The sequence below is a fragment of the Myxocyprinus asiaticus genome, chromosome 22, assembly GCF_019703515.2.
Source record: "Myxocyprinus asiaticus isolate MX2 ecotype Aquarium Trade chromosome 22, UBuf_Myxa_2, whole genome shotgun sequence".
Classification (NCBI taxonomy): domain Eukaryota; kingdom Metazoa; phylum Chordata; class Actinopteri; order Cypriniformes; family Catostomidae; genus Myxocyprinus; species Myxocyprinus asiaticus.
In genome coordinates, this window is record NC_059365.1 from 15,019,309 (window position 1) to 15,029,585 (window position 10,277).

Sequence of the window (10,277 nt, forward strand, 5' to 3'; positions counted from 1 at the left end):
CCTTCCCCAGCATCCACTGTTGTCCACAACACTAATATAAATTAGTTTGCCATTGCCACTCAACCTCAAGGTTGATGCACTTTATACATTTACCCAGACTGGTTCTCAAGAGTGTTAAAAAAGCAAAACATTTGGTTTTAATGAGTATCCATCAGCTTTGATAGCCTGCTCTCATAAGATAATTGTTATCATTATTATGATCTTTATTTCATATAATGGTTTCCTGGGAAACAAACCTTTTCTGGACTAAAAGTGGCAGAGCCCTGCAGCTCATTGGTAACAATTTGTTCATAAAGAGGATGCTATCTTTGTCTGTAATCAAATGTAAGCCTTTTTGGTGCACAATTCATACTGTACGAGCTCCTCATGACATGTTACTTGTCAGTCCTTGATCATTAATGCATTATTCGATTGGCTCTTCTAATTGCCTCGAACTGAAATAACTGAGAACCGTGAAGTGAGAGCTTAAAAAAATAAAATAAAGTTTTTTGCTAAATTATTTATGCCAAGCTAGTTTCTCTTCCATATTAGCTCAGTATCAGACACAGAAGAAAACCAAAATACTCATAAATTATTTAAAAATAAATGATAACAACTTTAATGCTGACCTTGACTCCCAAAATAAGTAATGCAATGGAGACTTTGCTGAAATGAAAGTGCATTTGAAAGATCTTTTATTTATTTTTTTCTATTTCGACTGTAGCACCGATATAAAATGACAATGCTTAAAGTCCCAAGGTGATTAAAAACACACAAATGGCTTCAAAGGAGAAGAACTGGTTTCTTAATGTGAGGTTAGAGTGCTTAAATGGTAGGGTAAAAAAATAACAATGAGTTGGGTGGAACCCGCAACAGAAAAGTCAATATTCTCATCCCATGAGCCTGATCCGATCCACGTGCCCCCATATAGGACTTGTAAAGAGGTTCTCTTTAAGTGATAAAATCTCTTCTAATGGAAAGCACTCCTCCAACCATGCATGGTATTACTTTCTGTAGGCTGACCTTGATAGTGTCCAGGGGTGCTTCTGTGCATCGTTCCAGGTGACATAGCAACACTAATGCTGATGGAACAATTAATATGGCACCGCAATTAAAACCAGAGTAGGCAATAACGGCCCTCTGTGTCATAAGAGAGGGCTTCCTCCTTAGGGGACATGACTTGAATGAGTAAAGAGCAGAAGAGAGATTGCTATCAGAGCTCTTTCAGAGCAGAGTCTCTTACTATGTGCGCAGCAGCTGTGGCCAACAATGCTAATCATGTAGCTCCATGCTGAGGGTGAGCCAGTCTAAATCATTACTGTGTGGGAGCTTCAGAGATTCGTACTCTTCTAGGACCATACAAACACAGTTCAAGAGATGGATTCACAGCCAGATGCTACTCGTGGGATGCTTTCGACAACTTTAGAGGAGAAAATATATTCTCCCTTTCCATTTGTGTTTACTTAGATCTACCCCCAGCAAACTCACATGTATGATTCATAAAAAAGAAACACAAACCTTGCCAATGAAGAATAAATGATATCATCTGAATGTACATATTAATTCGTAATTTTATGTGGCATTCCACTGGTCATTTTCCAAGCACAAGCAATTGAGAGTGCTGCAGCAAAAAGGCCTTGGCAGAGAGCAGCTCTTTAAAAATGCAAATTGGTAACTTAATCAGACATGGAAAGCAAAGATTCTGCTAATTCTCAAAAGAAAAGATTCAAATTACTCATTCACACTTTAATGACATTCTTGGGTTCATTGTTTCACACTGTATTGGAATTTCACACTGTATTTGAATTTTAATTAAAATACAGGGCAACCTTACTGAATACTTGATCGTTCACTTAGCTGTTACACTGTAATCTTCTATATTGTGACTGACAGCCCAGACAGTTAATATACTTAGTGAGACAGTCTTTCTTACCAACTATGTGGTGAATGGCCCTCTGATAAAAATGTATAGCAAATATAGAGTAAAATATGCTAAATAAAAATTCACACGCAATATATTAGCCACTGTAAATAATTTAATGTGTGAGTGAATACCATTATCATACTTTCTAGTTTAAGCACACCATATTAAGCCACTGAGGATATTACGCTAGTTTCTCATAAGACATCAATTAGTCAAAGAAAGTCCTATTCTGCAAATTGTTCATATCCATCTTGGTGAAATTAACAACTTACCTTAAACAAAACCAAATTTTCATTGCTTATTGTGCTATTTTTTATTCTAAACATTAAGGGCCCATTAAATGACAATGTCAAATCATAAATCAAAAGCTGAGCGTTGAACTCACCTTGACAAGCTCATAGTGCTGAATCCCATTGATTCCTATATCAGGGTCAAATGCAGAGGGAACAGGGTAGCGGCTGTTGATGGCTGTGTTTTCAGGAATAGAGATGTTGATGACCGTAGATTGGTACAGCGGGGCATTGTCATTGATGTCTTCGATAAGGAAACGGATCTTGACCAGTCGGAAAATCTCATCAGGTAGCACGGCGACCTCGATTTCATAATAACACCGCTTCTCGTTGAAGACTCCAGAACAGAGCTTCTCACGGTCAATACGGTTGGATGTGGTGAAAATCTCTCCCGTGCTTGCTTCTACCTTCACCAAAGGCACATCACCGGTCTTGTAGACTGGTTTAAACTGCAGCGCAGAAGACAGTTTAATGTCTGGATCGAGGTTCAAGTTGAGGTCTTTGCGCAGGTTTCCGATGCGCACATTCTCCGGTTGCTCTTCTTTTACCGTATAGTCCTTCTCTTGAGCCCGGCACATCAAGAACAGGTAGGTGAGTAAAACCACCAGAAATTGGGCCTCACTTGCCAAGTCCATACTCAGAGTAGGTGGTGCACTGTCTTCAAAGATCTGCAAGGTCTGGAACAAGAAGATAGGAGAGAAACGAGAAAGAGGATTATATTCACCATAATTTAGCTACAAATATGTTTTTACCACATCATTTGTTGGTTCTTTAAATCTTTAGCAACTTAAAAGGATAGTTCACTCAAAAATTAAATTTACTCACCCACATTGTTCTTCAAACTCATATGAACTCATATATTCAACTGTTAGTCTCAGTCACCATTCATTTCCATCTTTTTTCCATACAATAAAAGTGAATGGTGACTGAGACCGAACATTCTACCTAACATCTCCTTTTGTGTTCCTTGGAGAAGAAAAAAAGCCATGTGGCTTTGGAACAACATGAGGGTGAGTAAATTATTTTTGGGCGAACTATCCTTTAACAAGCAAGAAAAAATGATTGTTAAATACATTAACCTTCTGTTTTCTTCATTACTTGTTTACTCAATGGGAAAAGGAAGGGTACAAGTTCAGGTCGCTTTACTAATCAACAGAACTTATACAGTATATATTTAAAATGCTACTAAATACAGAAAATATTTGTATTAGCGAGACTCTTCAGATGATTTAAACCCTTTTCTTCCTCTGTGATGAATTTTTGATGTTTGAATCTCCAAGCTACATGATCATGTATCACTGCTACGTTCTTCTTTGTTTTTGTTTTTTTAACATCCTCATGGCATGTACAAATTACACATTAATGGGTTGACAAATGGTGATTTATTGTTAAGAATATCTCCAGGATATCCTATTTCAGAAACATTTCACAATGAGCAGTATTTTTTCTCTGTTACTATAGTAACAAGCTATATCCGAATAATTAATTTGCTGTAAAGCTGTAAATTTCATATCCCTGCTTTGAACAGAAAAAAAATTGTCCAAACTTGGGCAGAAGTTTAAGTAAAACTAAGTTAAGATCCAATTAATTACCATTACTTTGATTTAAATCATAAAACTCCTACTTTCTGGACTACTGAAGTAGACAAAATATCTACTTGCTATATGATATGTCCATATATATATTTAAAATGCTACTAAATACAGTAAATATTTGTATTAGAGAGACTCTTCAGATGATTTGAACCCTTATCGCTCCATTGGTAAAACACAATACAGCACATGCTGTCAGACTTATCATACAAGTAGACAGATACTTGTAGATACAAGTAGATATTTTGCGAAGCCAGCATATAATTTTAGTATAAATAGGAGTTTTATGATTTCAAGTTCAGCCCCAAATGATTGTCAGTATCCTTCAGAAGAATCGAACAAAGTCATAATTCAAAAGCACCAAGACATGATTTATGAATCAGCATTTCAGCGTTTGTTGCCAACTTGCTCGATGGCCACACAAATCCTGTCAGGGCATTATATAAATAAAAGTAGCCTGAGGGCAGAGGCTTTCACGATGTGCCATCTATTCAACTAGGTCACTGAAAACTGGTGGGGGAAATGCTTAAGACTTCCAGACTTTGGGTATTGTTAGTTTACAGACTTCTCCATGCAGTGTTATTTCTATTTGAATATGCTATGAGCTCTGTAGTGTCCTTATCCACATCTAAAAACATAAACTGAGTTCACCTTTAATTTAAATCAAAGTAATGGTGATCTTAACTAATAAGTTTTACTTAAACATATGCCCAAAGCAGAACATAGCAGTGATACATGATCATGTAGCTTGGAGATTCACACATACAGAGCTGAAGGCCAATTTCTTAGCCGTTTTACAAGTGCATACAGTGCTTGCTGGAGTCTCTGCTGTCAGAGAATGTTCGGTTTTTCTCAGTGAGCAGTCTTAGGCTGGACTGCAGGGACTTATTAAAGGTTTGTTGGGTGGACGAGCACCACTCACAATATTTACATGACAGTGATCAATGGCCAGCTTACTATCTGCACATGTTCACAGACTGTTATGTTGTCCTTTGAAAAAAAAAAAAAAAAGAAAAATAGTGAAAAAAAAAATTACTTGCTTTGCTTAGCTTTTGAAGATTGCACAAGTTTTAGTCGGCGAGAGCGAACCAATTACTATTCACCTACTGTACTCTGATAAGCTTGAAAGAGTCCAAGGCTGTATCCAACAATTCATAATGAAGAGGACTGACTAGCTAAGGAGTGCATTGCAGAGCATTGAATAAAAGATGAAAAGATGATCTACATCTAAATAACTGCAAGTTTCATTAAGTGTGACTCGAATAGGCCTTTTAACAAGTAATAAGTGTGACTTCCGTTCTCTATATTGTGTTGCATCTCCATTGTCAACGGAAGTTTAGATAATGTGCTCACTGTCAACAACCAAACTGCATCATCCCAGTGAGAATGAACCCTGATGAACCTGTATAACCTAAAATAGAAGCAAATAGTGTACACTGTATAAGCTCCAGCTCACAGTAAGTGATGTCTGGCATTTTGTTTGGAGCTCGGCTACCCAGGGACATGGTGCTGGGATTAGACAATTCCACACGGGGGCCTGCATGTCACTCCTCCCCATATTTAGGACAGTTTATGTTGTTGCACAAACTTGCGGAGCCATTTTCAGATGTACTCCAGGGAATGAGTCTTTCAAACTATACTCTAGATAGATTTTCAAAGCTTTCAGTTTGAACTTTCGCAATCTTCGAAAACTTCCAGTTTTTTTGAGTGAATAGAGAGAATTAGCCAGGAAAATTGTGCTCGCGGGTATAACTGAGACTTCCTCTCTGCTTGCACTGGGTTTCACTGATCTATTCTGAGCAGCGGACCATGGTTTCCACAAAGCATGCAAAAGCCATCCTTCCCTCTGGAGCCAGGAGTGTGAAGCACACAGGCTTAGGAACGTTTTACATGACAATGTGATAGACAGGCCTGCCTGTTTTTGATTTTGAGCTGAGCTGTCAAGGAGGAAAATTATTTTACATGTCAACTGCAAGTTAGCGCTGTCTGTCTGTATGAATGAACAGCGACTGAATGCAGCCGAGGTGTTAAATCCATACAGTTTGCATCAGATTAAAATGATCAAATTTAATAAGAACGGTAATTAAAGCAAAATGACATTTCAAATAACGATTAAAGTAGCTTATGGAAGTTAAACTGGGACAACTGCCTTAAGCATGTCATTTAACTCATTCTTATCAGAAGTCAAGCATCTGTCTCTTTATCAGTTTTAAGGAACCCTGCATGTGTGTGATTCTTTGACATTTCGATGTCTTGCTTGAATATGCCCTTCACCTACTGTCATCAGCAGCTTGAGACCAATCGCCCCCATGCCAGCTGTTCGCCAGCCTACCTGCTGTCCTTCCTGTGTAGTCAGGATGTCACCCTTCTCATCTACAGAGTACATGCCTTTAATACTTAATTCAGCTTATATGTATCATGAATAAACCTTTTGCAAACATCAAATGAGCAGTAATGAATGAATTGTAATGAAAAACATATGGAATTATTATTAAATATATTGTTATTTCTATCAATATTGTTGTTGTTCTTATACTGCATTATCATAATGTTATGTTAATTTTTCACTTGAACATACCTGAACAGGCCAGACAGCAGTGCTCCTCTACTCTAAAGATGCCTTGCATAAAGTTAGGATCATATTGATTTTTAAGAGCCTTGCAAATACGCAGAGTACCTTTAAGGGCGACTACACCAATGATCAATTGAATGATCAATAGAGGGGTATTAACATTCCAAAAAGGTTGCCAAACTAAATGGATAAACAGATGTAGTGAATGCGATGGAGTCGATTTATGTCTGTCAGCAAAGATTATGCATCCAAACAGTCATGTCTGCCATTTATCAATAAGTTTTCATACAGCCCGATGACAAAATAACTTATGGCTAACTTTACCCTGGGGGGAAAGAGAGTGTTTTTGTTTACATAAAATGGTGCGCCATTAATCATGGTCAAGATATTCTGTTTTGCTAATTTAAACCATAAATAATCATAGTAAAAGTTTGATTTAATTCCTTAGACCAACATTAGGCAATTTATAGTGGGCACTTTCAGTGGAACAACATGTAAGTTGTTGATATATCATTCTCCCAAATTGATTTTATATGGACAAACATTGCAAAATGCATAACATGCCAGTGAGACCCTAAATCTAAAGTCCAAGGAACAGAAAATCATAAAAACTGGTACTTGGCCTATGATGCAACCTTCATCTTCCCTCTTACCCCTTCAAATAAATAAATGTATTATTTCCATAATTTATAAATGAAAAACACATACAAACACAAGGGGATTTTAGAAATTTAAAGGATAAAATGTATCATGGGCCTGAATCTCTCTTTTGTCCTATTTCCACTTTTTTTATGTTGTCATGTTATAATAGTGAAGTTTTCATATGAAGTATCTACATATTTTTAAGAACATGATTCAAAACACAATTTGTTTCCATAACTCTAAAATATGCATCTTCAGTTCAACAATCTTGAGTTTTGCTCTAAAAGACAATGGAAAAGCCTGTAAACAGTTCAAATATTCAAATCAATGTTAATTACTTTATTTTTATTTAAAGTAGGTGGTCAAGCACAATTTTTATTTCAATGCAAGATAAATAAATAAATAAACTGACAATAAAGGGCACTGGAGTGGTAATAATGTGGTCAAAATAAAACAATATACTGTAGTTAAGTCATCAAATATTCAAATATTCCAAGTATAATGATTGCACAGTCGGAAGGCAAACTCTTACTCAAAATATTAAATAAACCAGCACCACATCAAAATGTGTCATCGTGTTAACCACCGTGACCAGTACTGCAGTGCAGTTTTAGTATTTGGCATTACAGTATTTTTTTAGTATTTCAATATTTATTTATTTTATTTATTTATTTATTTTTTAGTTTAATATTTATGAATATTCACTTTTTTATCTTGATGAGGATAATTGTAAAATTGCTATCATTTTACGGAGACTTTGGTTTGTATAGTAAGTTCTTCACTCAAAGCAATTGTTTTTCCTCATCAATGACAATATCGGTGGCTTATAAAATAATATAGAAATGTTCATCAAAACCTTAAAAAGACTTTCCCCAGGTGGTTATAATCAATTGGCAAAGCTTTTGTAATACAACAGTATTACAATAACAAGTGTTTTGTGACATTCTAAGTTTATGAATGCATCTTACACTTTCATGCTGGATGACATCCCTTTAAAGTATTTCATAAGCAGTGCATGATGTAATTTAGGCAATTTATTCACTTCACTGTGAACGATCAGGCTTATTGTTTGTTATTTCAATAATATATTTGGAAATGCATAGAACGAATAAGTGAATACAGAATACAGGCCGACGGAAGTGTTACATGTGGAAGAAAATTAAAGTGGTACTATTAAATTTTCATGTGAAAAGCAGGCCATTTTTCCCTTTTGTTCTGATAAAAATTTTCACAACATTATTTCAGTATCCACTCTTGGGGCTCAGTACTTTCCACACTTCATGAAGAGCTGTGATGACTGGTAAAAATAGTACAAACAATGAGTTAAGTGAAAGGCCTGTTGAATTGTTCCTCATCTAAGTGTTACTCAACCATCAGAGACTTGCGTGAAAATGAAAAATAGCAACATAACTTTGCCTGAAAGCTATGAAACAACTGTTTAACCCTTCCCCCTATAACAATCTAGATGGGAAGCTAATCAGATTTGACACTTATACCTGTCTTCAAAGGTCTTCCGTTGATTAAATTAGTGACAGAATGTGAACAAAGTGAGCAGAATAGACTAAGTCTACACTGCGCTCACCATTGTACAAGACTGACTGAATTGGGGCAGTTACCCAAATAGAAATGTGCCATTGCAACAATAGTTTCTACCAAAATACCATAATTACTGCAGTAAGACTAGGCCTACTGTAAAAAAAAAAAAAAAAAAATAACAATAACAATAATTATATATGGGATCACAGAACAGTACAAGAAGCTTTCAGAATATTTCTGTTATTTTAATTTATTTTCCTTTTTATGTATTTCTTTATGGTGGTGACTAATATCAAGTTACCATCGTTTTATAGTAGTAACAATAACTGTAGAAGCTATGGTATTCTGGTGTTACCACGGTATTTTGTGTAAATGAAAGGATCAGTATTGTTTAAAACAAAGTGTTTCTGTTAACGACTCACATTGACGCATCATGGATAAGCCTCGTGCATCCACCGACCTCATCTTCTGAGGTGCTTCTCTCTCTAGAGCTGGATACAGCTTTTTAAAGTAACATATGCTAATTGCCCTAGCGGATACTATAGAATATTTTCTCTCTCTCTCTCTCTCTCTCTCTTTTTTTTTTTTTTTTTTAATTTCTAGATAATTACAAAACACAAATCCTATGGCGGGGTGTTTTTCAGGAGAACGCTTCATAAGTTGTTAGATCGCATGCACAGGTTTCGAACAGTTGCTATGCAGTTATGATTCAAGTGTTGGCAGTACACGTTCTCTCAGTACTTTACCTTTGCTTAAAATCAGACTAATGTTGTTTGTGTCTTCAGACTTTGTGTAATAAAGCCAAGTCATGATCGAAACTGACAAACTAGACTGCGCATCTTCAAACGGAATGACCGCGAGGAAGCCGGGCTGTACACATTATGTATTATGTCAATTAAAATGTATTTAATTGTCATTGTATTGTATGTATTTCCCTCAGCTGCGAAACCCGTTATATTCAAGGGTGATAATAACACGGACTTTTGCACGCAAATGCCCTTCGAATTTAGCGTATTGTTTCCTCAAACAGTGCACGCGGGCATGCAAGTCTTTATTTAACGTAATTCCTGTTGTAATGTAAAGACATTAAAGTAAGCAAGCACTAACCGGCTCGGTTTAATGAAGTTACGGAGTGCACGCATTCTATAGTTTTTTCTTTTAAGATAAAAATAATAAAAGAGATTCATTAAATGAGCATAAAAGAAGATGAGTCTTACCCCGGATTTCTCGGTGAATATTGAAAGAACTCTCAATTCCCGTCACGTAGCGGCATCACTGCTGGAGGAGATGAAGTGCCATGAAGCAGACAGAAGAAAATCCGAGAATCAAACAGCTTAACGCAGTACTGACCAGTCGGTATCCAGCTAAAGAAAATGCTCCATGTCCGAGCAAAAGTCCGAGAGCGCGAACAGCGAAAAACATTTGTGAATGACTTTTCGAAGAGACGTTGTAATTCCTTCTCAGATGTCTCGCTTTTAGCACTGCTTGAATCCGACACACGGAGATAGAGACAGTGGCTCTCCAAAAAAAAAAAAAAAAAAAAAAAATGGGTCTGTCAATGTGCAGTATTTCTTATTTCAATTCACTAATACAGTAATCATTTGAAACCCTAGGGACTCTCCTCGTATGCACATAAACTGTTTTAGTGAAGTTCTCGTTCTCTCTCTCTCTCTCTCTCTCTCTCTCTCTCTCTCTCTCTCTGAGCGTCAAGTGAATTTAATTAACACAGCGAAAGTACTTGT

At 36.4% G+C, this 10,277-nt stretch overlaps 1 protein-coding gene across 2 annotated transcripts in view; it reads right to left on the minus strand.

Moving 5' to 3' along the window:
* The window catches only part of pcdh11 (protocadherin 11), a 218,459-nt gene extending 208,436 nt beyond the window's left edge, over nt 1-10,023 (minus strand). For both annotated transcript variants that reach the window (XM_051650158.1, XM_051650159.1), the window contains exons 1-2: nt 9,753-10,023; nt 2,289-2,870 (exon numbers count right to left, since the gene is read on the minus strand). In XM_051650158.1, the coding sequence (XP_051506118.1) occupies nt 2,289-2,828 (540 nt within the window). In that variant the 5' untranslated portion in view covers nt 2,829-2,870; nt 9,753-10,023. The remainder of the gene's footprint in view (nt 1-2,288; nt 2,871-9,752) is intronic.
* Between the last annotated feature and the right edge of the window lie 254 nt (nt 10,024-10,277).